This window comes from Monodon monoceros, unplaced genomic scaffold (genome assembly GCF_005190385.1).
Source record: "Monodon monoceros isolate NGI ecotype Baffin Bay Population unplaced genomic scaffold, NGI_Narwhal_1 Super_Scaffold_21, whole genome shotgun sequence".
In the NCBI taxonomy this organism is placed as follows: Eukaryota; Metazoa; Chordata; class Mammalia; order Artiodactyla; family Monodontidae; genus Monodon; species Monodon monoceros.
The window spans coordinates 28,917,469-28,944,162 of record NW_021703778.1 but is presented as its reverse complement, the minus strand read 5'-3'; the positions used below and the strand labels follow the sequence as shown (position 1 = coordinate 28,944,162).

At 47.3% G+C, this 26,694-nt stretch overlaps 2 protein-coding genes across 3 annotated transcripts; one reads left to right on the top strand and one right to left on the bottom strand.

Annotated features, from left to right (window-relative positions):
• The first annotated feature begins 1,657 nt into the window (after nt 1-1,657).
• On the top strand, nt 1,658-20,228 carry GTPBP4 (GTP binding protein 4). The gene is made up of 17 exons (XM_029238391.1): nt 1,658-1,732; nt 2,630-2,800; nt 4,712-4,815; nt 4,900-5,036; nt 6,294-6,394; nt 7,557-7,649; nt 8,257-8,448; nt 8,529-8,594; nt 10,886-10,975; nt 11,464-11,574; nt 13,185-13,262; nt 13,544-13,595; nt 14,051-14,151; nt 15,933-16,130; nt 17,100-17,165; nt 18,555-18,698; nt 19,595-20,228. Exons 1-17 carry the CDS (start codon nt 1,685-1,687, stop codon nt 19,745-19,747), a joined length of 1,905 nt encoding a protein of 634 aa, XP_029094224.1. The 5' UTR covers nt 1,658-1,684; the 3' UTR covers nt 19,748-20,228.
• LOC114904437 (isopentenyl-diphosphate Delta-isomerase 1) lies at nt 14,171-25,657 on the bottom strand. 2 transcript variants are annotated; one of them, XM_029238393.1, is made up of 5 exons: nt 25,228-25,657; nt 24,756-24,928; nt 24,538-24,630; nt 23,972-24,102; nt 14,171-15,624 (listed from the first exon to the last, which is right to left on the bottom strand). In XM_029238393.1, exons 1-5 carry the CDS (start codon nt 25,374-25,376, stop codon nt 15,577-15,579), a joined length of 594 nt encoding a protein of 197 aa, XP_029094226.1. In that variant the 5' UTR covers nt 25,377-25,657; the 3' UTR covers nt 14,171-15,576. The 2 variants fall into 2 exon arrangements, with proteins under 2 accessions (XP_029094226.1, XP_029094225.1); XM_029238392.1 differs by lacking the exon at nt 14,171-15,624 and adding an exon at nt 19,950-23,323.
• Nucleotides 25,658-26,694: the final 1,037 nt, after the last annotated feature.

Below are 26,694 nucleotides of genomic sequence, written 5' to 3'. Positions count from 1 at the left end.
ATTTTTGGTGTTGGAATTTGGGGGGTTTATGAGGCATTTTCACGTTAAGAATGGGAAGACTTGTTAAAAAGATCTGAGAAGTCAAGATGATTGAGAAGTCGAGATGCTTGAGAAGCAGAGCAGCTGCTGGTGGACAGCAGAGATGCTGGGCCAGGCCACCCAGGTTCAAGCCCCACTGCTGCCTGTTAGCTGTGACCAGGCTAGTTACCCCTGTGCTGTGCCTCGGTTTTCCCGTCCAGTCACAGGGTTGCTGTAGGGATGAAACGAGTTAACATGTGGGCTAGTGAATAGTGCTCCACACCTGGTCACACGCACGCAGGTACAGTTTACCAGGTATGTGGTCCTGGGCTGGTGGGGAGTGTTCCAGTGCCCCAGCCCCTTCACCTTCTCCTCAGTGCACTCCAGAGGGCACGTGCGGAGCCAGCTGCAGCCCCCGGCCCCTCCTCCGTGGGGTTTCACAGGCCTTGGGGGCCATCTCCTTCTGCATGATCTCACCCAAGGCCTGTTTCACACTCCTGGCATCTCAGTGGGAGGGGGAGGGGCTGCCCTCCCGCACAGGGCGCTGAGGATGGACCGACCTAGAGTTTGATTTTCAGAAATGCTGCGTTGCCATATCTGGAATCGTGTAGGTGGACATTACACAATTGATTGGAAATGTCTAGTCCATACAAGCATTCGGTGAGACCCCGGCAGGCAGAGCAAAGGGAGGGGGCAAAAGCTCCAGGTGGAGCTTGTTAGGGCGAGGCGCGGGCAGGTAAGTCAGCCAAGGTCAGGGGCGCGGAGAGACTAAGAGCCAGAGTCACAGACGCCACGGGATAGAAGAGAGGGTCTTAAGAAGACGCGAAGCAGAGAAAATGATGACTGACAAAGGGCCTGCGGCTGAGGGCCCAGGTCAGGGGAAGGCTGGCAGGTCGGGCGGGGCCCAGGGCCCAGGGCCCGGATCGCGGCCCGGGCCGGGGGTGGGGTCGCCAGCGCGGACTCCGGCCCGCAGGGAGACGGGCCCCTTCTCTGCAGACGATTCGGCCTCAACGGCGTTTATTTAATAAGATTTATCGCGCTCACAAATAGAGAGGTGGCGTGAGCGCGCAAAGCGCAGACCCTCGCGCCCCCCCTACCTTCCGTTCACCCCGCCAGCGGCCGCGACGCACGGCCCCCGAGACTCCCCGATCCTGAGAGCCCAGAGCCCCTGGCCTCCTCAGATCCTGAGTCCCCCAGGCCCTTCGAGATCCCAGACTCCCCGAGGCCCCCGGGGCCTTCCGAGCCCCTCTGACCACCCCGACAGCCCGAGGCTCCCGAGACCCCTGACCCGGGCCGGGAGGGGATCGCGGCCGGGCCCTGGAGCCGGTGACCGTCGGGGGGAGCACAGACCCCCAGGGAGGCCTCTCAGGACCCTCTCCTTTAGGGTCAGGGACTGAACCTCAAAACCGCTTCCTCCCCGCGGTCTTCCTCCCGCCCTCCGCGCGCCCTCAGCGCCACCCCCGGCCCCGTGACCCCTCCTCCGGCCGGGCGGGGGCGCTGTGCGACGCCGAGGCCGTGCGTGGGGGACGTAGGGAGCGCCCGGAAGTGACGCAAAGCTAGCGGAAGTCCCGTCCACCTCGGCGGAAGTTCCTCCTACCCGTTGGACCTCCCCTCTACCCACCCCGGCGGAAGTCCGGGCCGCCGTCCCTCGTGGCTGATCGCAGGCATGGCGCACTACAACTTCAAGAAGATCACGGTGGTGCCGTCCGCCAAGGTAGGCGGCCCCGAGGGCCCTTCCGCTCACACTTTTCTCTGCCGGGTCATGGGAATCGAGGGTCCGGTTTGTAACGCTGGGCTGAGAGGGGTCGCCTCCTCCACCAGGCCCCCGTCTTAGACCATGTTCTCTACAGATTAGGGCCCCCGGGTTAGGGGTCTCCCGAGAGGGTGGCGGTCCTTCCTCAGAAATTAGGGCTGTCCGGGGTTACGGTCCCTCCTCAGATGTTAGGGTCCTCCCCAGAGAAGAGGGGGAGAGTCAGGGCAAACTTTACGAAGTAGGTAGGTTTTGAACTGTCTCCAAAGGGTTCGTGGATTCTGCCAGATGGAAGCGGGGTCGCGGTCAGAGGCGGGACTGCGGCGTCCCTCCCGGAGCTAACAGTGTTGCCGGCATCTATCTTCTTGGCTAGTTTGCACTGGGGAATTCATGCAGAAGTCTTTTATATCCTCTGGTAGTCACCTTACATGCCTTAGTCACCTTACCTTAGGAAATTGTATATAGTGGGTGTTAGTTTTATATGTTATTTTATGTACTTTCAAAGCCACAGATACGCAAACTGAAACAGTAGAACTGTTTCTCATTAAAAAAATTTTTTTTCTAATTTATGCTTGAGTTGTCTGGCTACTTACGTTTCAGAGGTTCTTAGGTATTTGGAAATTAGGATAACGTGAAGAAAGCGTAGGATAAAATTTATTTCTGCAGCCATTTGCCGAGTGTTTCTTAAAGGCCAGGAACTATAAAGTTGAGCATGTTTTATATTGAAGATTTAATTAGAAAATGAGTTTGTAGTTTAAAATATATCGTATTGTTAAATATTAGTCTTTTAAGATGGTTTCAAATAAGTGGGTGAAGGTAGATGTTTTTGGTGTAACTGTGTCTTACTTTATTTAATGGCAGGACTTTATTGATTTAACATTGTCGAAGACTCAACGAAAGACTCCGACAGTTATCCATAAACATTATCAAATCCATCGCATTAGACACTTTTATATGAGGAAAGTCAAATTTACTCAGCAGAATTACCATGACAGACTCTCACAGATTCTGACGGATTTCCCCAAATTGGATGTAAGTGATTCTGGGAAACATAAGTGATTATGTAAATATGAGCCTTCAGACAGGGTTAAACAAGGTCTGTCTAGAGATAATGAAAGAAAGAGGAAATAATTGACTTGTTGAAGTTTACTCTGAGAGTTAGTGGCAAAACTGTGAACAGAGTACAGCTGTTTTGATTCCTTAGTATCTTTTTTCCCCCAGTCAAACTCCATCTACGAGGGCCCAGAGCATGCCTCGCTCGGGCTTTTTCTGTAACCTCTAAACTTGTAGGGGCCAACCGGAGCTCTGAAAGCTGTGGACTGAATTCAGGAGCCCGAGCTTCTGGCGGCTTGTGTGCTTCCTCTCCTCCCTCTTTCCAAGGCTCCCTTTCCTGTGGCCTCAAGTTGGGCCAGTGGCTTGAGGCCCAGCAGTGTTTGTGATGTTGTTGCTTCATCAGCTAACGACTGTGCACTTTCTTCATGGGCAAGAAACAGTCTCGTGGGGAGCCGCCTTCTACATTGAGCCCCCAAGGTTGAGCTCTGCTGCGTAGAGCAGTTTGCTTGTGTGTTTAGCTGTAGGATGCAAGAGAGGACACTGCCTGTGGAGTCCCTGTGTGGGGCGATGCTGCTGCAGGGTTGTTGAGGTGATGGATGTGGGATCAGCAGTACAGCCTGAGAGCCTAAATGTGCCACTGCCCTACAGCAGTCCCTGAAGGTGGGTTAAGGCAGTGAGAAGAGATTGGTTTATGTGACAGAAATTGCTGTTACAAAATTCTGGGACTTGATAGGTGCACAGTGACTACTGGCTGGATGAGGGTGTAGTTTCTTGGGAAAGTGCGTGTACTTCAGGAAGTACCTGGGGATAAAGAGGGCAGTAAGAATGAGATGAAGACACCAGGAAACACCTGATGTGAGCAAACAGAAAATACTTTGATCTAATCAACACCAGAATTTTGTTCTTTGTAAAAAAAAAACTTATCTTTTTTATCCTTGGTATCTTTTTTTTTTTTTTAATATACATTAGGGGTTCAAATTTATGAACATTCTATTCCTGTTGGCTTTTATTTTTCAAACTAAAGTTATCTGAGAACAATTTTCGAGTAAAAGGTTGGAGTAGATTATCATTCATTAAACGATTGCTGTGTCTGTTCAGCAGTCACTTTTAAAGCCCCTATCTTGTCTAGTGGGGGGGAAGTGATAATAAACATGAAAACATGTGTGTCATATGGGTATGGAGAAGAGGGAGGGCCGCTAGCTGAGCCCTGAAGGAAGCGAGAGCTGTGTGCTACCTGGGGAATGAGCACTGAGGCACAGAAACAGCAAGTGCAAAGGCCCCGGGCTCCAGAGTCTGGTGTCTTCAAGGAACAGGAAGGTCCAGGAGGCGGGTCGGAGGGGGTGTGGGTGGGGCGAGGCGACTTGTGTAGCGGCCTTTGCAGTGGAGCCTGGGACCAGTCTCCCTGGCCTTGCTGTGACTGACTTTCGAAGGAGGACTGGTCTGTGGGGATGAGAGCAATAGGTGGGGAGCACGGCCGCCAGGGCACTGGTGGCTCCAGAGCTGAGGAGCTGAGGAGTTGAGAAGCGTCTGCCAAGAAGAGGAGCAGAGATGGGCGGATCGTGGGCTCAAGGGAGTTTTAAAACTTTTTAAAAGTTTTGGGGCAATAATAGCGTAAGGTTGATGGGACAGGGAAGAATTTCTCCAGCTCAGTTCTTGGGTGGTGAGGCGCGGGCTCTGGTGCTCAGATGGAGATGGGCCTGGCTGCCCTGCTGACTCCATTTTTCTCTGTGAACTAAACAGTCACTGAACAGGAGAGAGAAGATCCTGGCGGGGTGAGGAAGAGTAAGAGGTGCGATGTGTTTCCCGAGGAAATTATTCTTCAAGTGTTATTCATATATTGGGAGGAGAAACTGCTGGAGCAAAGTGACCACTTTGTTTTTCTTGTTATAGGATATTCATCCATTTTATGCTGATTTGATGAACATTCTGTATGACAAGGATCATTACAAGTTGGCTCTAGGACAAATAAATATCGCCAAAAATTTAGTGGACAAGTAAGATATTTTCTTAATGTAGTATCTCTTAAGTTACTGTTAAAAGAGAGAAAACTCTTACACATTTCTTTTTATGTCTTTCAGTGTTGCTAAAGATTACGTGCGGCTTATGAAATATGGTGATTCTCTCTACCGCTGCAAGCAGCTGAAACGTGCGGCCCTTGGGCGCATGTGTACTATTATCAAAAGACAGAAGCAGAGTTTGGAATATTTGGAACAGGGTACGTGTTATGCATCGGCGAAAACGGGTTTTAGTGCATTCTGTTAACTACTTGATCCTTGCCAAGAAGTTATTTTTAAAATGTTTATTTTTGTTTTGTTTTAGAGATAAGGGGATCAAATTATTTTTCCCAGCCTAGCCTGTAAGAAATTCTAACAGGTTAGATATTACTGAAAAAGCAGCTAGCACTTAACATGCTTACACACTAGTAGCACTATTAAGAAAATTTATGTTTTTTAAGTTTAATAGGTAAGGCATGTACGTTATAAATCATGGGGAAGTAATAAAACATATAAAAATAAAGTGACCCATAGTTTTACCTGTTACTGACAATATGGTGCATTTCTTTGTAAAACGTGTTAGCATCAAACTGCTACTCCAGTTTTGTTACCTGGTAGGTTTTTTCAGTAGGATGATTTCTTAATTAATGTAGTAGGACTTTTTTTTTTTTTTGCGGTACGCGGGCCTCTCACTGTTGTGGCCTCTCCCGTTGCGGAGCACAGGCTCCGGACGCGCAGGCTCAGTGGCCATGGCTCACAGGCCCAGCCACTCCGCGGCATGTGGGATCTTCCCAGACCAGGGCACGAACCCGTGTCCCCTGCATCGGCAGGCGGACTCTCAACCACTGCGCCACCAGGGAAGCCCTGTAGTAGGAATTTTATTGAAACAATTTTTTGCCTTTTTGCATGCATATATTTTTACATTTCAAGTGTTTTTAACTGATTTGGTTTTGGACCCCCCCCCCCCCCCCCCCCCCTCTTTCCAATAATTTTTTACAAGATTGTAACACTGGGCTGCTTTAACAGTGCTTCCAGTGAGCAGTTAGGTCATCAGGGTGGCCCACTGGTGTCGCTGGAGCAGACGACGCCCCTGAGGGTTTCTTATTACGTGAAAGTAGCCTGCTGCCCAGCCAGGAAGTTATGGCACATACACTCGCTCGAAAGTGCTCTTTCAAATATCATCTCTCATACTCAGTTGTCTGGGTTGTGTCGTTTGGGCCCCATCTTGTACCTGTTGGATAGGAATCTATGCTGTCGGGCCTGGGAGCAGGATTCCTGGTACAGCCTGGATGCCCGGTGCCTCCACAGCTGGTCCCTTCTCTGTTCATTCGTATTCTCTCTGTCACGTACATGATAAATGTTGGAGTGAGGGTGATGTGACCACAGTCCTGGAGTGCACAGCTAAGTTGAGCAGATCTTCAGCTTTGAGTTTAAGTTTTCTTACGAAATTAAGCACGTTTACTGTAAACTTCTCACAGTGCGTCAGCATCTGTCCCGTCTGCCAACCATTGACCCGAATACAAGGACCCTGCTTCTGTGTGGGTACCCGAATGTCGGCAAGTCCAGCTTCATCAATAAGGTTGGTCCGCCTGACGGCGCAGTGACCAAGGACCTGACTGCTTGGGGTGAGGCTGGCTGCAGTCAGTCCTCTAGTCGGCACTGCCCTGGGCCCAAAACATTCTTCCTCCCATCCTCGAGGATCGACCCTGAACCTGGATGGATATTGCAGTTATGGGGACCATTTTATTTTTGGGTTTTGTGTGTGTCCTACAAATTTCTAAGGGATTTGAGACGTTTAAATACGTTTCTGTTAACACATGGACATGCGTGTCCCGGGAACAGTAGTGCCAGGGAGTCACTGTTGACCGTGCAGACCGTGCCTGCTGAACTGGCCTTCCCAGGCTCCAGAGGTGTTTTTCAGGTGATGTCACCCGGGTTGCTGTGTCAACTTGCATGTAAACTATTTGGTTTGTGTAGTGGGAAGTGGTTGCCCTTTACTTAGTTTATTATCAGAGCTAAAGGAACTGTTTAAGTAACGCAGCACCTTAGCTGAGCTCAGGGACCTGAATGGAGTAGAAACTGTGTGTAAAGTGTCAGCTCACAACCAGTAACAGCCCAGGTGCCAAAAAAACAATGGTTACATGTGTGGCTCTTTGCTACTAAGAACACTCCTGCAGATTTGTAGGTTTTTGTTTTGTCTACAAGTGGCACTGACACAGTGACAGCTGAGCTTTGCAGTGTCTCAGCCGACCTCTCCAGGGCTTGTGAGCCAGGCCTTGGGGGTAAGACGGGCCGCTTAATTAACTAACATTAAACAACAACAGAAAATTCAGTCCTCAGTCTCGTGACCACATTTCAGGAGTTCAGGGACCCCGCGTGGCTTGCGGGCCGTTGTGGGGTGCAGGTGTAGAGCGTCCCCGTCATCACAGGAAGTTCTGTTGGGCGTCGCTGGGGCCAGGATGGGTGAGAGGAGGAGCTGGTTGGTGTCCTGCAGGCGCTGGGCCTTCCTTGCTCCCTGATGCCTGATTCATACACTGCCTCTGCAGCCCGGGTCCTGAAGAAGAGGAGCCCGTCCGCCTGCTGAGGTGCTGGCTCCTGTCAGAGTTGAATCCTGTGAGGTTGAATCTCGTGGGGTTTTTTTTGTTTTTTTCCTACCCCAGCAGGTAGTCTCGATAACACGTAGGTGCCACGTTTACTCTGTTGCAGAGGATACGCAGTACAGGACTTGTGGTTTGTTCCAGGTGACGAGAGCAGATGTGGACGTCCAGCCCTACGCCTTTACCACCAAGTCTCTGTTTGTTGGGCACATGGATTACAAGTATCTGCGCTGGCAGGTGAGAGCTGTCTAAGCTGGGACAGCCGTGGCCTTTTTCCTGGAGTTTGATTCTGGGGATTCCCACAGACTAGTTAGTGTCTGCCCGTGTCCCAGTGCATGCAGGGTCACAGGGAAGGCTGGGGGGTCACCGGGAACGTCCCTGTGGAAAAGCTTCGCCAAGCTCAGGGGACGCGGCAGCTCCCAGCAAGCCTTCTGCGCTTGGCTAATGGTGGTGCTTCTGATGGGCCCGTCATCAGAAACCACTTACAAGCGTGACGCAGCCTGTTTCCACAGTTGAATTTAATGTTATGAGAGGTGATGTCATTCCTAGCATGTGGGAGCAGTTATCCCAGTGTTTCTGTGTTGTCACTAATGGAAAGAGGGGTTCTTCTCAGGGTTGTTGGCAAGTTCGTTCTTCAATGAGCTCTGCAGCCCCCTCCCCCGTTTTTCATACTTAATTTGTCCTTCTCCCCTGCTGCCTTGTTTGTTTACCGTGGTCAGTTGGGAGCCCTGCATTTTCTTTACCAGCTTTGTCAGAGCTGGTCTGGGTTTGTCAGCGCCCTCGGCCTGTGCTGGGCAAGCAGCTTGTGCAGACGTGGGCTCTGGAGTAACGAGTCTGACCTTAGGTGGTGGATACTCCGGGGATCCTGGACCACCCCCTGGAGGATCGCAACACCATTGAGATGCAAGCCATCACTGCACTGGCTCACCTGCGAGCCGCGGTTCTCTACGTGATGGATTTGTCTGAGCAGTGTGGGCATGGACTTGGGGAGCAGCTGGAGCTCTTCCAGAACATCAGGCCGCTCTTTGTCAACAAGGTGAGTGTGGGGACCAATGTTTTAGTTTGTAACCTGCAGCGTGAAGGTAATAATTTCATTATTTTTCTTTCTTATTCTAGCCTCTTATTATTGTAGCAAACAAATGTGACGTGAAGAGAATAGCTGAACTTTCTGAGGACGATCAGGTAAATCACCTTGATGTTTTCAATATTTCCTACTAATTCTGACTCTCGTCTTACACAATCAGAGTTGAAAAGGAATGTTAGCGATGCTAGTCTGGTTTTTGTTTTGCAGCTGAGATAATATCCTCACTGATTGAGTCGACATGACCTTATGAAAGCCCATTAATGGCAAACGGACCATGAGGTTTCCTGGTTCCTACTCTCTCAGAGGCTGTGGGGCGGGCTGTGTGTGTGTTCAGTACAGCAGCCTTCAGGAGACTGCTCGTTTGGAAGGGGCTGCCTCTCTTGTTGGGGCCTTAAAACGAGCAAAGCACCCCAAGGTTCGCCTCAGCTCCTTGGGCCTGGGCTGCTGGCTGCTCTGGAGCAGCACCTGCAGCGAAGTGTCTAGTGGGAGGCGTTTCTCGGGTGTTACTGGAGTACCTGCTTCACAGATTCTGTGGGGAGATGTTGGGGACTGAGTGAGTGAGGGAAAAGGAGTGTCTGCAGACCTTCCAGAACTGTGACCCTGTCGTGTCTGCTGTAATTTTCCAGGTGGCAGGTAACGCCGTTAGCCTTAGGTTTTCAAGCTGTTTGACCCTGTATCCGTCCCCAGGAGGCATCTCTCAGGACAAATGCTTCGAGAAGCTCTGCGCTGGTCCAGTGGTTCTTTCTCGTGGCCCCGCCAGCAGTGTTGGCGTTGCTTTTCGGTGGTAATGTGTCGTAAGTCAGGGTGAACCCCGGGCCTCCGCAGTCGGACTCTGGGAGGCCCAGCAGCCCGCTTTGCAAGGCCCCGTTTGGTGTGAGAGGCGCTGCGCTTGTCTGGCCTGAGCAGAGGGTCTCTGGGGGGCTGTGCTCTTGTCTCTGGCTCTCTCTGGCGCTGTTGGAACACTTAATCCTTGGTGAGAACGTGGTGTGTTTAAGCAGCCATGCTGCTGTCCCTGGGCACTGCCGTGTGCTCTGCGCTACTGATGATGTAAACACTGATGTCGGAGAGTTCTCTGTTCTTTGAAAGGATCAGATACTTACTCGGTGCTCTCAGCTTTTCAGGCTAAGAGCACTGGAGTGTGGAGGGGAGGGCAGGGCAGGAGTGATCCTTGTGCCGGAAGCTCAGCCCTTGGGGTTAGACACGCCCAAGTCCTGCCCCCACTGCCAGCTGTGATGGAGTTTCAGTGGTGGGAACAGTTGCATCACTGGGTTGGGAAGCAGGGTTGCGGGTGCTGTGAACGCTGGTCGGCACTGCGTGGGGGCTGCCCTGAGTCGGTCGGTGACTGATGTCTCTGGAGCTGCAGTGCAGGTTTTGCCCCGTCTCGCACAAGGCACATGGCGGCAGGTGCGGTGTCTTATGCGGGTCATGCTGGTAGGTGGTATGACTGGTCTTTCCAGGGAGTGAGGGGAGCAGAACTCATTCCTGAGAAGCTTGACTGTTGTGAATTGGCCACCTGTGTCTGAGCGTTGCCACATGGTCAGGCCGGCAGCAAGGTGTCGGGTGGCGTTGGTGGAGGCACAAATGAAGTCCCTTGTCCTGGGGTCTTGGTGGTTTGTTCATAGCTGGATTCGTACACGTTGCTGTATCGTTTTCTAAGGAATTATCTTAGGCTGTGGAGGCCAGGTATTTTATAAAAAACAGCATTGAGAATATTCTCTATGAAAATCTGTATCTTAATTTTCTCAAGGTTCTCTTCAGAAGGGTAGGTCTCACAGAATGTTCCAGAGAGCCTCTGGTTTGCTTGCTGTAGTTTGATTTGATCGTCCCCGTAATGTATATCTTTTCTTTTTTTAAAAAAATTAATTTATTTTTGGCTGCGTTGGGTCTTCATTGCTGCGCGCGGGCTCTCTCTAGTTGCGGTGAGTCGGGGCTACTCTTCATTGCGGTGCACGGGCTTCCCCATTGCAGTGGCTTCTCTTGTTGCGGAGCATGGGCTCTAGGTGCGCAGGCTTCAGTAGTTGTGGCACACGGGATCAGTAGTTGTGGCTCACGGGCTCTAGAGCACAGGCTCAGTAGTTGTGACCCACGGGCTTAGTTGCTCTGCGGCATGTGGGATCTTCCCGGACCAGGGCTCAAACCCGTGTCCCCTGCGTTGGCAGGTGGATTCTTAACCATTGTGCCACCAGGGAAGCCCCTGTATTTTCTTAATCACAGCTGAATTTAGGGAAAAATAAATAACTGTTTTGGGGAGATGTCCTTCAAAAGAATTAAAAAACCACAGATGTGTTAATTATAATTAGCATTTATAGCACCCATTTGAGGAGAAGTAAGATTTGTTCATGGGGAACTGGGGATAAACACAGCTCTCATTTGTCCTTTGTATTCCCAGAAAATATTTCTAGGTCTGCAGGCTGAAGGGTTTTCTGTGGTGGAGACCAGCACCCTGACGGAGGAAGGGGTTATTAAAGTGAAGACAGAGGTCAGTGCTTCCTCACAAGCAGGGTTGATCCCTTTCCTTGACAGGAATGTTTCTCTCTGAGTGTTAACAACCCTGAGTGCTAGTAGCTCCGCCTGAGAGATGAATCCCGGGGCCCCCACCCGCCCAGTGAACATGTGAAGAGATGCTCACACTCCCAGCACAGGTCATTTTCACTTAGTCCTGCTGCCTCAGGGTTCTTCCTTGGGCTGGGCCTGACCCTGACCCGGGAAGGAAGAGAGAGGTCCCCTCCGCACCCGGCCCACCCTCCCCCATCCCGGAGCGTGAGGTCTGCCCCAGGGCAGTTACTTGGACCTTGGGGGTCCCAGCACTCAGCCATCAGATGCTACCTCTGAGGGAAAAGCGTAGCAGGTTCCAAACCTGGGGACCATCCTCTGGTTATGGGGGCTCTGGTTCCTGGTTCCTTCCAGAAGGCAACATGAGGCTGTGCCGGGTGCCCTGTGACCTGGTGCCACGTTTTCTCACCTTAGGCTTGTGACAGGCTTTTGGCTCATCGAGTTGAAACCAAAATGAAAGGAAATAAAGTGAACGAGGTGCTGAACAGACTGCATTTGGCTGTTCCCAGCAGAAGAGATGACAAGGTAAAGCCGCCTGTGGAGGCCCTTGAGGCAGGGGGTTGCAATGGCTGGTGGGGACCCACGCGCCTGCCTCCCCGGTAGTGGATTTCCCGGGTGTTCTCGCATCTTTCTCAGAATGAAAGTTATGCCATGTATGTCAGGAAGAATCGAAGCGGTGAGAGGAAGAGTATGAAGAGCCGGGTTAAACATGCTCCCTCACCAGAGGCTATTACTGTAACTCTCGCTTGTCTATTTGTCCAGAAACATTTTGGCACATAAGCTTATTTTAAAACACTTTAAACACAGGAATATATTTTCTTTCAAGTTTTTCATTTTCTTGCTATTAAAAACTAGTGCTCAAGGGTACGTTTTCATACATAGGTCTCTGTTTTTAATTGCAAATATATCTGTAGACTGAATTTTAAGGCATGGCATCGAAAATGTCATTGTCCTCCAACAACGCCTTGCAGGTTTATACTTCTGAAGGTTTGAGAATGCACGCTTCCTGTTGTGTCAGTGTGACGGACTAAAGATGCTTCCATTGTTGTGATGTGTTTCTTTTTTCTCTTTTTTTTTTTTTTGCTGTGCTGCACAGCTTGTGGGATCTCAGTTCCCCGACCGGCGATTGAACCCAGGACCATGTCAGTGAAAGCCCAGAATCCTAACCACTAGGCCATCTGGGAATTCCCACTTTTTATTTATTTTAATGTTTCTTATATATTTATTCATTCAACACTAATTTTTGGCAGCTAGTCTAGGCATTAACAATACAGGTAAAGATCACTGTCAGTGACGTTGTTAATGATTTTTATCATATTTGTTCTCAAAAAGTTACACCAGTTTTCAGTTTTTTTCATTACCACACTTTTTTTCCCCAAAATAAAGTGGAAATTACATTATAAGAAGTGATATTTCTACACTGTCGTTTCAGGCAGTCACACTCAGTGATTATTCAACATGATTGTTTTCAGTTAGTGAACATCATGTGGAACAGGATATGTATCTTGGTATTGACATACTTGCTTTTTCACTTCTTTAGGTTATCTCTTACTGATTTGTAATTTTTATATTAAGGAAATCAGACTCTTGTATGTTCTGTAGATTTGTTTTCTTTTTGTCAAAGGTATTTTTTCTTCTGTATTCTGATGGTTCAATTTTTAAAATTTTACCTTTTTTTTTAAATAGAAGTCTTCATTTAGTTGTGATTTTATCTTGTTCATGGGAAACAGGTGGTGGTCTTCACCCAGCTCATCGTTTATCTCAGGACTGATGGCTGGATGGTGTGTCTTCCCATCGTATTCCCTTCTGTGCTTGGGCTTATGTCTGAATTTCTCCTGTTCATTGATCTGCTTTATTTCTCCTGTACTGCTTTCTTCATCCATAATTTTTCTTGATTCTCTTACTGTTTGTTTTTTCTAAATAAACTTTAGAATCGGCTTTCGGAGCCTTCCCAGCTTCCTTGCCCAGACTGGCCTTGCACCTTCCCCTCTTCCCCAGATCATCTTGGTTTTTAGTTGGTCTGGGTGTGGTTTTGTGTTTCCCTTGCAGATGGAGAATTTGCTTGTGGTTTTTCATCTTTGTGTTTTGATTTAGCAAGGCATTTCATGTAGGTATTTCCACTCATGTCTTCTCAGGAGCGGCCCCCATTCATCCCTGAAGGAGTCGTGGCACGCAGAAAGAGAATGGAGCTTGGGGAGCCGAAGAGGAGGCGGGTAAGTGACAGGAGCGCCCATGGGCCTGCGCTGGAGAGCGTGTGTGGGGCAGGGCTTTGGAGCATAAACCCCCTGGGGCCTGGACACCCTCCTGGGTGGAGGTGCCAGGTCCGCCAGTGGCAGAAACAGCTTTCCCACCAGAAATGGGTGCTGAGCATCAGGTGCTGAAAGGATTGGCTCTTCGGTTGGAGAAGGGGTGATTCCACAGGGAAGGGAGGGGGCCCAGCAGTTTTGGATCTGAAGGTCAAATAGTGCTGATGAAAACTGTGTTTTCATTGCAGGAACGGGACATTGAGCTGGAAATGGGAGATGATTATATTCTGGATCTTCAAAGTAAGGGCTCAAATGTGATAGTTGTTTTCAGATGCCAGTTGTGTGAAAAATGTGAAAGTGCATTAATGGGTGCAAGTCTTCCAGCATTTTGTTAATTTAATTTCTTGAAGGCGAGAGGTTGCATACTGCCAGGACTCTGAGATTTCTTCCTTCCAGGTAGTTTTCTGTGAGTGATCATTTCTGTAGCTTACCTATCATGTAAGTGTTGGACCAGGCTGATATTGTTGATAATCTGTTGTTCATGCCTTTGGACACTTGATCCTGAGGTACTGATGGGTCTTAGGATGTGCTTGGAGCAATCCTTTGGTCGAGCACGTTACCTTGCTTACCTAGTGTTGAACACAAGTGCTCTGTTGTCTTCACAGGTGTAGGACTTGTGTAAGTGGTGGCTCGTTTGGGGCACAGAGTAGTTGATGTTAAAAACAACTATAAACTTTTTGTTCTTTGACCTTTAGAGTACTGGGATATAATGAATTCATCTGAGAAACATGATAAGATACCTGAGATCTGGGAAGGCCATAACATAGCCGACTATATTGATCCTGACATCATGCAGGTTTGTGTCACTCGTTAAATTATGTGACTTTTATTCCTCTTTAACACGACCACCGAAAGACACGCACACAACTTTCCACTCACCTCTGTCCGTGGCCCTCCTTCCTTCTACGCCCACCAAGACCCCGGGGGCCCTGCCTCCTGGGGCCCTGCACACGCAGCACCGTGTCCCTGCATCGGGTGCTGGTGCAGACTCTCCCCTTCCTCCTAGACCTCCCGCCCGAGCTCTTGTGCTGGTCTCAGGGGCCGCCTCACTTCATAAGGGAGTCCCCGGGGCGTGGACGCCCTCGTCGCCACCCCATGTGGGCCCCTCTGGCTGCAGGTGCTGCTCGCTCCCCGCCTGACCCCTTGTCTTCCCCAAGTTCTGCCCCGGCACACACAGCTGCCTCCTGTTTCAGTCCTCTCCTTGTTTGCTGTTTCTTAACATATGAGTGTCCACAGAAAACAAAAACTTCTTAGACCCTGTGTTCTCCTTTAGTTGCTATCCTTTCTCTCCTGAGTCAAGTGTTGTTTTTTTTTTAATGTATTAAAGTGTACAGTTAAGTAGCATCTAGTACCTTTATGGTGTTGTGCAAGCACCACCCCTGTGTAGTTGCAGAACCTTTTCATCAGCCCCAAAGTAACTCCCAGTACTCGATAAGTAATCACTTCCTAGTCTCCCCTCCCCCTAGCCTCAGGCAACCACAAATCTCTTTTCCGTCTCTCTAGATTTGCCTGTTTTATGTATTTTATATAAATGGAGTCTTACAATATGTTGATCTTATTCCACTTAGCATAATATTTTCAAGGTTCGCCCATGTTGTAGCATGTGTCAGAGCTTTCATTCCTTTTTATTGCTTAGTGATATTCTATTGTATATGTGTAGCACATTTTGTTTATCCATTCATCCGTTGATGGACATAGGGTTGTTTCCACTGTTTGGGTATTGTGATTAGTGCTACTATGAACATTGATGGATAAGTATTGAGTGCCTGTTTTCAACACTTTTGGGCAGATTCCTAGGAGTAGAGTTGCTGGGTCATAAGGTAATTTTATGTTTCACTTTTTGAGGAACTGCCAGCCAAGTTTTTAAAAAAATATTTTATAAATATTTGCAACATATGTTCCTTGTTTCCCTTGTTATTCACTCCTCAGTTCTCAAATGGCATCCTTAATTTATATTTCATGTCTTAATCTCTTCAGTTGTGCCTCTTGCTTTGTCTCTTACTCTGTGGCATCCCGTTTCTGTAGTCTGGTTGGCCTTCCCGTCCAACCTCCCTCCCTATGCCTTTTCACGCTAGTACTGATGGGGATACCTCTGACTCGGGTTCCTGTCAAGGTTTATTCATTATATGTATTTAAAATTTTTATTAACTGTATGGCCAACGAGCTTGTGTTTTCGATGGCTTTGGGATGGATACACGGGCTGTCGTGGTCCAGGGCCAGTTCAGATTGATGTTCTCAGCTCTTCAAGAATGGAGGGTCTTTCATGTACCTGCTGGGAGCGAGGGGAACATTTTACACGTTTTAACCTCAGAGTTGGGAGTGGTTGTTTCTAAAGAAGGAAAAGAAGTGGCACAGAATAGTCTGTGGCTGTCGGCTTAGTCTTTGTGCTCATCTCCGCACGGAGCCTGTTTGTGGGGAGGTGAGCCCTGGCACAGAGGGCGAGGCCCACATGAGTCTGGACCCGGGTGTTCATCATACCCCGAAAGGCTTAGGGGAAACCTGGTTTCTATAAAGATTGTTACACTTGCTTATGAGTTTTTCATTGTTGGCTTTGTTTAATTGTGACTATTTTAAAAGAAATTGGAAGAGTTGGAAAAAGAAGAAGAGCTAAGAACAGCTGCTGGAGTGTATGACAGTAAATCTGAAACTGAAGATGAAGAAATGGTGGAAATCCAACAGCTGGCAAAACAGATTAGGGAAAAAAAGAAGCTGAAGATTCTGCAGTCCAGAGAGAAGGACACACAGGGACCCAGGATGCCTCGGACAGCCAAGAAGGCAAGTGTCGTGTCACGTCCAAGAGCGTCACCTATTTCTTTATGTATTGGAGTCTTGTATGGTCCATGCTAAACATGCTTCACTTTGTTTTGTTGGTGTAAGTTGGCTTTTGAGGTTGAGTGAGTGTTGATCTTTCATATTCTGAGTATTATACCCCTTCTTGGTGACTTTCACTGTTGGATTCAACCCCTTTGTAGCTGTACAAATGAAGATTGTGAGTTACGCATAAATTTGTAGAGGTAAAGTCATCAATTAACACATTCTTATTCTTTAATTCTTTATTAGGAGTCATCTTTTACAATTTACAGAAAAACTAACCCAATCTAACTTAGGGCCAAAGGTGATTTAACTGGGCCCTGTGACTGGTTAGGACGGGGAAGTTGACACTGAGGCACAGGTGGATCAGATGGTGTCAGGGTACTTCCAGTTCTCAGGTCCATCTTCTTAGCCTCTTCCTCCTGCTCCGTGCTCTTGTCCGGAGGCACAGCTCCCCAGGGAAAGAGGATGGTGTGCAGGGCAGTTAGAGTGAGATGGGACAGGAGGGAAAATGTCGGATGCTGGGCACCTCTCCATGGAGGATATTCATGTGTTCGAAATACTGTTTCTGTGTGGTGGCGAATGACTGTCTCTTGACAGACGTGGCCATCGCTGTATCCCCCCCATCGTGGGGCTCCGTGTGCTTGGGAGGAGATGCTGGCCTCTGGGGTCTGCATGTGGGAATCCCCGGGGAGCTGAGCGGAATCCAGGGGCAACACGTACGTCATCCCGCTCAGAAAAATTGCCCACGATATGTTAATTTTCATGTTATTTAATGAGTTGTACAAAAACATACACATGAGCCCAAGTAAAAGAATTTCTAAAATAAGTGTATCGTGGATCATTGTAAAAGGTACGGTTTCCCTTGAAATTTTTTTTTAAACATTTTATCAAGCTAATTTTGCTTAAAACAATGTCCATTTCCGCCTTCAGGTTCAGCAGAAGGTTTTGGAGGATGAGATGCGCAGTCTTGGTGTCGACATGGACAACAAAGACAGCGTGAGTGCAGACGGCCTCAGAGCCATGGGTGGGGCAGCGCCGTCCTGGGAACCAGGGCAGGAGCGGGTTACAGAGGAGTTAGCACTTCCGGGGTTTGTGCTGAGAATTATGTTGTTTTGTGCAGTTTTTAGTACTTGAGCTGCAACTTTGATTTTGGTGACTGATGTCTTCACATAGAGCTTCAGTTTAGACACCAGGTAAACATGAGGTGGTCTGGAGTTTCTTGGCGTGAGAGTTACGTAGGCTGTAGATAGCTCAAAGCTGTTCCTCGGAGCCCAGAGGTTAGAAGGCATTTCAGATACCTTTTTCAGGATCCCAGTTTTTCTTGCTTGATGAATTACTCTGGAGAATGCACATCTTTGTGTGAAAGAACATCTTCATGTTCTGGATTGTTTTCTCAAAACAGATTCCAAGAAGTGGAATTTCCGAAACAAAGGATGACATTGTGTTAGACTAATTCAGATTTTGATCAGCAGTGCGTGAGCGTATCCTGCTCACATGGGGTGTTATTTTCATGTTCACATATGGCTTCTGACTTTGGATTGTTTATCAGGTGCTGGGCTCTAGGGTGCCTGCCTCTCACATCATTGTGTCATCTTATTTCAAAACAGTAACATGAGGGGGCGCCACGGGCCGGGTGCCAAGCTGCTGGCTTGCAGAGCTGGATCTCAGCACCCACAAGGCGGCCGTCACTGTGTTCAGGCGGATGATCCTGGAAGCGGGGCATGAAGGAGAGACAGCTCTTTACATAAACTGCGCTGCTAATGTGGCTGAACAGGCAGCTCTAAGTAAAGTTTTTTAAATGGAGTTAAAATCAGCTCTGTAATTTAAAGCAGCTGTGGAAGTGAAAAAGAATATTTGGGACTTCCCTGGTGGCGCAGTGGTGAAGAATCCACCTGCCAATGCAGGGGACACAGGTCCAAGCCCTGGTCCAGGAAGATCCCACATGCCGCAGAGCAACTAAGCCCGTGCGCCGCAACTACTGAGCCTGTGCTCTAGAGCCCGCGTGCCACAACTACTGACCCTGCATGTCACAACTACTGACCCTGCGTGCCACAAGTACTGAAGCCCACACGCCCAGAGCCCGTGCTCCGCAACAAGAGAAGCCACCGTAATGAAAAGCCCGTGCACCACAATGAAGAGTAGCCCCCGCACACGGCAACTAGAGAAAGCCCGTGCGCAGCAACAAAGACCCAATGCAACCAAAAAAAAAAAGTTTGATCAATAATTAATGTGAAGTTAACTATGTGTATTTTAAATGTATTTAACTTATTTGACGATGGTTCTAAAAACCCCTCCATGTGCCTTCTCCCCTCGTTGTAATAATTTCATGTTTGTCCCTAAGGCTGGGACTCTGAGGCACTGAAGTTTGCTTTCTGTGTGTTTCAGGCCCATTATGTGGTCCAGGCCAGAAGGGCTCGGAGCGTCACAAGGAAAAGGAAGCGGGAAGACTCTGTCCCACCCACGTCTGTGGCCCGGATTCGCAGTTGCTCTCGGACCCCACGTGATGTCTCTGGTCTCCGGGATGTCAAGGTTAGTCCTTGTAAGGTGAAATTAATAAAATGGTAGCTTCTGTTGTTGATCGCCTGAGGGTTCAGGGCACACACTTGAATCTGCAAGAACTGTGGGGTGGGGATGGGGGAGTGGGCGTTGGCTGTGTGCTGTACCCCGAGAGGTGGGCTTGGGCCTGGCACAGCTGGGTGTCCCTGGACCTTTGCCCTCAGTGCATGTGTTCCTTGTTGGGGTGGACAGAGCAGGGTGTGGTAATAGCACCACAGCCTGAGCCTCTGTCCTCGCCGCTCAGGGCTGTGCTAGGAAGCGGTCCTGCTCAGAACCTGGACATGGGGCCATCACCCACCACAGGCCCATGTGGGGAGCCAGCCCATAGAGAGCTGTTTGGGAGTCTTTTGGGAAAGACACTTTGGATGTATACTGTCTCTTTTGCTGAAACTTTTTTTTAAATAAACACAAAAATGATTAGTTTTAGCATTTTGAAAATTCAGATGAGAAAGTTTGTGTATAAACTTACAAGCAGTCTCCCTTTTGGGAGCCCGAGTTTCCCATTCCACCACACCGCCTCCATCTGGTAGTCTGGATTTAACACCAGCATTGACACTTGTCAGTCAGATGGGAGTAGTTTCATGGGCCGGAATCTCAGTGTCCCTGTGTGTCTGAGAGGAAGTCCAGGTCTCAGTGTATCTGGTCCCTGTAGGTACGAGACTTGTCTGGGTAGTTTCCATCTTGGAGATACTGGTTGAGCTCCTGCAGGTACTGTGGTGGATCCACGGGAACATGGTGTGAGTGAGACTCACCAGGGTTTCTCTTCACAGCACAGACCCGGACCGTTCAGACAGTGTGTTAACAGGTAATGGAAATTTGCTTGGAAATTAGATTTTCCACAGCTGACGTGTTTTTCTTCTCCTTTATAGATGGTGAAGAAAGCCAAGACCATGATGAAGAATGCTCAGAAGAAGATGAATCGCTTGGGGAGGAAAGGGGAGGCAGACAGACATGTGTTTGACATGAAACCCAAGCACCTGCTCTCGGGAAAGAGGAAAGCTGGTAAAAAGGACAGGAGATAGTGTCTATCGCAGCTGAAGCGCTTTGGCTCGACTTCTTCCTGGTTTGGTTTCACAGAATTGGAGTCGTGATCTGTAAACTGAACGTGACAATGGAATAACTCAAGCACTTGTTGCTTGGCTGAAAGCTGTGGTTACCCGGTAACTGTCCAGGTGTGGGGGATTTTTATCGCTGCATAATATTACAGATATTTTGAGCAGGCAGTGGTTTCTCATTTATGGAGTTTTGGTTGCTTCAGACTTGCAGGGCTGGAAGGATATATTTATGTGACTACGTTGTTTTTGATGGAGAAAAATCTTACTGTCTTGTGCAACAGGGAACTTTGGTTTCACTGCATGTGAAGAGTCCTTAGCTGGTGAAAGCTTACAGATGTCAGGATGCCAGGACTAAGTTATCTTCTAGTCCTTTTGTACGATGTACTGTCTTCAACTATTTTATCCAAAATAAACTTCCAAAAGAAAGCAGTTTTATTTAGTTGGTTTTGTTTTTGTTTTTTTTAGTTACAAATCACCGTCAGTTTGGGCAGATGAAAAGGGAAGAGAAAGTAAATGGCAATTCTTTTTTGTTTTCAAACCGCAAAATACTTTTTAGTGGAACAGAATGTTGCCTAAGTTACTACAGCAGTTAAATGTGGGCACCTGCTGCTTGTGTCCACTGCTGAAAATTAAATTGTGAGGTACAGGCCCAGTAAAATGTAGGAAATTAACATTTTAGAATATTAAGTGATTAAAACGTCACTTCTCGACCACAAAACTGCCGTGGCCACCGCTTTATGTGCGGTTTCAAGCATCCCCTCTGCTGACTCGTGGCATTTCTAAGTGCACCTGTGTGGGAGTTTTCCAGTGTCATGCAGTGTAATTCAAGGTGTGTTTGAAAGTTGCATTACATTTTGGGGATCCAAAGAAAAATTTTCATTTGTTTACGCTGAGAAAGATTACGTAAAGAGAAACCCATTGAGTGTCAGGTGAGAGGGAGTAGGAAGCACCAGAGTCCCTCTCCTCCCAGGTTACAGTGGCTCTGGCAGAATCTCTGCTGTAACTATTGAATATTTGGGACTCCAGAGTCTTTAAAGGCTCACCTCTTCCAGGGAAAGGCTCCACGGTAAACCAGTTTGTCAGTTTTAGCCCCTGTGGCTTAGCAACTGCCTGACCTCTCACCCAAACCCTGTGGCAGTCACTGTACCTGCGTTTCTGGAGGTGCTTGTGGGATTCAGATTGGGCCCTAAGGGCCTTTTTCTCCAAATATTACGATTTTGTTTTGATTGACAGTTGCTGCTTCTGATGGCAGAGGTGTAGACAGAGATGGATCCCCATCAGCTGAATTTGAAGGGTCAGTGCCTGTTTCTTTTTCCCTTGCATTTTTCATTTTTTACCCCTTTGGAGAGCTACAGATGTGAGGATTAGGACTTAAGAAAGCACTGCTGGCTCAGGGGAATTTAGAAAGTCAGCATGTCTGTGTCCAGGGAAAGACACACAGTCAGAAGGGAAGTGAGAGACATGAAGACCTCGGGTGGTACAGATAGCCAACAACTAAAAATTCACATACAAAGAAATAGGAAAGTGTGGTCCGCTAAAGGAAAAAACTGAGAAACTGTCCCTCAGGAAGACATGACAGACTTACTAGACACTGCCTTAAAGATGCTCAAGGAGCTAAAGGAAGACGTGGACAAAGTCAGAAAAAACAATGAACAAACCAGGAATACCAATAAAGAGAATAAAGTTTTATAGATGGCTCCCTCTGCTCTGTACCTGTTGTCAATGGTTTGTCCAGCATCTAACAGTCTAAGACGCCACGGCCCATATGGCAACCACTAGCCACTGTAGCTACCCAGTAACTGGTTACATGTGTCTTTTAGCCTAAAAGAAGTTCCTACTAAAGAACTAGAAACAATATAAAAATGCATTTTGAAACTCTATGTCATTTATCACTTAAGCTACCATAGGCAGGTTGACCTAGTACTGTATTGAAGTTTTAACAAAGTAGACAACAGTATGAAAATGTGGTAATTTAGTTTTGTTTTTATTTTTCAATAAAGTTACTATTAGCTACACAGTCTTGCCTGAAATTAACTGTTCAGGGTTAACAAATGGATTTTTCTATTGAATTTATAAAACATTTAGCTTTGTAAGAAATTTTTATCTTTTTCTTCATTACTTACTAATACACAGCATTCAAAGATAATAAAGCTGTCTTAAGATTTCAAATCTGAGAAGTCTATGGCAAGAGTTTAAAGAAGTACATTAGTCAAAGTGTACTTTAAATATTAATACACACGTATTCCATAACCCAAGTCTATTTAATACGAACGTTAGCCTTTCTTTCTGATAATTTCCCTACAACACAGCCTGACTCAGCAGAACAGTGGTTCTCAACTGCGGGTGATGCTGTCCTTGAGGAGACATTTGGCATCTGGTGTCACTGGGGCTGTCATGGGGGGAGGGGTGCCAACAGCATTTTTTTATGTAGAACCTGGGGATGCTGCTAAATCCTACAACACAGAGGATGAGCCCCCAAAAGAATTATCCAACCCAAACATCAGCAGTGCCAAGGTTAGAATACCCTGTTGTAGAGTATGACCCAACTGACCCAAGTTCCATTTTACAAATAGCCTGTCTGTTCCCAGTAACTCTGAAAACCACAGGCTTTGCTCATCAGCAACGATTATTTAAATGAATTAACCTAGCCAATGTCATTACCAAAAACAATGTTTGACTTTAAGTATCAAAATACTTCAGAATGATCAAAACACAACATCAACAATGACAGAAATCAGGATATATACCATTGAATTCCCTTGAACCTGTTCTATATTAATCTCAATCTGAAAAGTTAATTTGAACTGTTTTGAAGTAGATAAGCAAATAGTTTCCATTGCACATTCTTCTGGACTATGATAAAAATTGAAAGATACATCAAGCGCCTGGCAAACAGCAAAGTGCTCTACAAGTCTTCTGAAAAGGTTTATCATAATGTATAAAAAAAATGAACTTATTTGTTCAAATTTGTCATAACCATCTGTTTAGATAGGTTACGTTTATTTGCTCTTTTTTATAATCTCATAAATATTTTTTATAAATTGCAGTTAACATATATGGGTTGTATGACACAAATCAAGAATTCTTTTCCACACGAATTCTGGTTGTAAAGTATCAGTATTTCCAATGAGAGTTCTAACGGGGAACCAGGTTTTTAAAAAATTCATCTTAAGTTTACTAAGTAGAGAAATTCTTTAGTACTTTAGTAATCATTCATCACCACATCTACATTCTGTGTATTTTCTCATGGTCAACAAACTGATTCAAATGATTTAAGTTATCCCACCACCTAAAGAGAAAAGTCTCTGCAATAATTTGAAACCACGGAGTTATCTTAATTTCACCATGGGCTGCCTTTTCCAGAAGTTCTTCTAGTTCTTCCTTTGATACGTAACAATAGCTTTTAATCTCATTGGGATCTGGATTCAAGGTCACATTCTTCTTCACAAACAAAATGTAATCAATTTCATGTTCTCCCCAGATACCATCAGATTGAGCCTTGTAATGAATTCGTGTTAGATAATTAATTTCTTCTGGAGGAACCTAGGACAAAAACCTCCAAAATATCAATAAAGTAATCTAAATCAACCCACTACATTTCAGTAATACCTTGAACAACAGAACTAGTGTCAGAATGACAACTTTTGAAACATTAGTCTCCTATTAATATATGGAAATAGTATTAAATAATATTAAATAGTTTCAAGTGTCTGACACTTTTCCCATAGGACCAAAAATAGATTTATTGAAAACTGTATTAAAAAAAGAAAAGCAGTCACTCTAACTAGAAGTGTGCCATTCTGCCTCACATATTAATGGGAGAAAAAAATTTACCATTTTAACTAAATGAGAGATTATTTATTCGTGTATTATTAAAAGGAGACAATTCCAGGGAAAAAAAAGATGATTTAAATTCACCCAATCAGATCTGAGGTTCACAAGAAAATATTCATCTTTGATCTGATCAATTATAAAACAGTCAACTTTATAAACTGGTTAACAGATCAATCCATTTTGGTACTGAGTTAAATATCGACAAGTATTATGAAATCAAAATTTAACCTTTATCCAATGGGCTTTCTTGGCCTAAAAAAGCAAGAGATTAACAAAGCAGAAAGCTACACCTAAATTTAATGTTTTACTAAAAACTGTTTCAAAGTATTCTAGATTTCAGCTAGTATGGCTGCTTACCTCTTCCATGGGAATTCCCAATTCAGCCTTTAAACGCCTCTGTGCTGCTCGCCTTACTCCAATTGCATTGTTTTCTTCAAGCTCTCGTGGATTATTTAAGGGATGACTACAGCAAGTATTAGTAAAACAACCTGGAACATGTTGATATAGATGTACATTAACTTTTCTTCAAAGCAGGTCTCAAAACTTTAAATTTTAAAAGTAACAAAAAATGATTGTTGAGGATTTCTAAATCTGTTATAATAAGCTATCAGCAACCATTTTGTGACACTTGGGTAGATAAGTTTTTATGAACTTCGCCTTCTTAACCAAAGCGATGATAACGTGTATTAGATACAGTTTAGAAAGTTATATATGAATCTACACATACCTAGCAGTTTTTATCCTTTATTAGGATAAACCTTACGTCTTATTAGGTTGCAACCGCCGTATAAGTTTTCTGTATGAAGAATATAAAACTAAGTCATTCACAAGATTTCTTTTTTGACCTTGGCTACCAGAAGTTCCACGTGACAAAATCAAACTAAATACAATCGCCAACAAAACACTACACAAAGCACACTAACCTGGAAAGGTAATTTTAGCGTCTGATCTCTGCTGCAGCAGGAGCTTATTTTCAGTGTTGAATAAGAAAACACTAAAAGCTCGATGCAATAATCCTGAAAGCAAAAGAAATACGATGAATTGAGTTTTAAGAGGCCAGTTACTTGCCTGTTGCTCTGTGGTCCGAAGGAAGCGGGGCTGTCGCCCGGGGACCCGGCCCGCCCGTCGCCCCCGCGGACACCTCTCTCGATGTTCTCGTTCAGATGGCAGTTCTTCTTGGTCTCCGCCCCGATCCTCCGGTCGTTCTCGTCGATGAGTATGCACATCTCCGCCAAGAGCTGCACCTGCCGCTCGTCCAGCTCGTCAGTGCTCACCTCGGGCATCGCGGCCCAGCCTGCGCGCCTACCCGGGGACCTGGCGGGGGAGGTCGGGACCCGGGGGTTGGAGGCTGAGCCCGCCGCCCCGTGCCCCTCCCTCCGCCCGCCCCGCCACCTACCCCGCGCCGTCCTCCCGGCCTGCGCCCACCCAGCCCGGCGGCGACCCCACGCGCTTCCCGCGCCGCATAGACCTCCGCCCTCTGGCTTCTCCCCAAAACAGTTAAGAGGAAAAAGCACCCTGAGCTCACAGGACGCGACTAACAGGCAGTAGGCCCGCCCCTCAGCGCCGAGCCCGGGACTCCAGCCCGCCTCCCCTCAGAGACCCAGACTCCTTACCTCACAAGCGGACCGGCAGCGGGACGACACTCCGCAACGCTCGTCTCCTGCAGGCCTAGCTCCCGAGCACAGGGCCCGCCCCCGGCCCGAGCCCGGCCTCCCAACGCCGCGCGCCCAATCGCCCGCGCCCGCGCCAGAGAGCGCCACATTGCCGCTGGCCAACGGCGCGCCGGCCGCGCCTCACGTCACGGTCGCGCGGTGGCGCCACTCCCGGAGCGTGAGGCGTCTCCTCCCAGGGCCGTGAGCTGCAGAGCCGCCCCCAGGCCGAAGCGCAGGTGCTTTCGGCGTCCTCCCTGTGCCGCTGAGTGTGTGTGTGTGGGGGGGGGTTCCTCGACTGCGGAGCTACCTGACAGAGTGAGCTAGGAGAGAAGGGGCCTGGGAGAGCGGCCGCCCACCAGTCACGCCCTGGCCGAGCCAGCCAATCGAGGCGCCCGAGGCCCTGCGCTGGTGACGTGCTGATGTCAGGCGTCTCTGCACGCTCGGGCTCTGAGGCGTGGGGAGGCGCCTGCTCGCGGCCGTTCTGTGCACTAAATTGATATCGGTCGGTAAGCGTGAGCCGTTGCACCCGGAAGTGTAGCGACTTAAAATTGTGAATAAAAGGAATTAGAAAACTTGACCTCTACAATTCGGAGTTGCTGGCAAACCATCAGAAACTAAGGGAGGGAGGGAGGGGGGGAGAGAGAGAGAGAGAGAGAGAGAGAGAGAGACACGCATGGCATAGATTCCCCATCACAGGTCTCGGAAGGAACCAACACTGACACAAACAAAATGTAACACTGACACCTTGATCCTGGACCTCAAGCCTCCAGACCTGAGACAATAAATTTCTGTTGTTTAAGCCTAGCTTGTGTTATTCTGTTACAACAGCCCTATCAAAGGAATGCACTGTGGAAAATGTGGACTTTGATGTGGACCTGGATTTTAATCCAATCTTTGCTCCATTGCATACTAGCTTTCTGACTTTTGACAAGTAATTTTTTTTAACATCTTTATTGGAGTATAATTGCTTTACAATGGTGTGTCAGTTTCTGCCTTATAACAAAGTGAATCAGCTCTACATATACATATATCCCCATATCTCCTCCCTCTTGCATCTCCCTCACAGCCTCCCTATCCCACCACTCTAGGAGGTCACAAAGCACCGAGCTGATCTCCCTGTGCTATGCAGCTGCTTCCCACTAGCTATTTTACATTTGGTAGTGTATATATGTCCATGCCACTCTCTCACTTCGTCCCAGCTTACCCTTCCCGCTCCCCGTGTCCTCAAGTCTATTCTCTACGTCTGTGTCTTTATTCCTGTCCTGCCCCTAGGTTCTTCAGAACCTTTTTTTTTTTTTTAGATTCCATATATATGTTAGCAAACAGTATTTGTTTTTCTCTTTCTGGCTTCACTCTGTATGACAGACTCTAGGTCCATCCACCTCACTACAAATAACTCAATTTCGTTTCTTTTTACGGCTGAGTAAT

Bases quoted from the DNA above. Each gene is read 5' to 3' on its own strand.
- LOC114904437 (XM_029238392.1), bottom strand. From the start codon at position 25,376: ATGTGGCGCTCTCTGGCGCGGGCGCGGGCGATTGGGCGCGCGGCGTTG. The intron at 24,929-25,227 runs GTAAGGAGTCTG...CTCCCCCGCCAG, and splicing joins GCTGCCGGTCCGCTTGTGAG to GTCCCCGGGTAGGCGCGCAG. The intron at 23,324-23,971 runs GTAAGCAGCCAT...TTTTTGTCCTAG, and splicing joins TGGGAATTCCCATGGAAGAG to GTTCCTCCAGAAGAAATTAA.
- GTPBP4 (XM_029238391.1), top strand. From the start codon at position 1,685: ATGGCGCACTACAACTTCAAGAAGATCACGGTGGTGCCGTCCGCCAAG. The intron at 5,037-6,293 runs GTACGTGTTATG...AACTTCTCACAG, and splicing joins TTTGGAATATTTGGAACAGG to TGCGTCAGCATCTGTCCCGT. The intron at 18,699-19,594 runs GTTAGTCCTTGT...TCTCCTTTATAG, and splicing joins CTGGTCTCCGGGATGTCAAG to ATGGTGAAGAAAGCCAAGAC.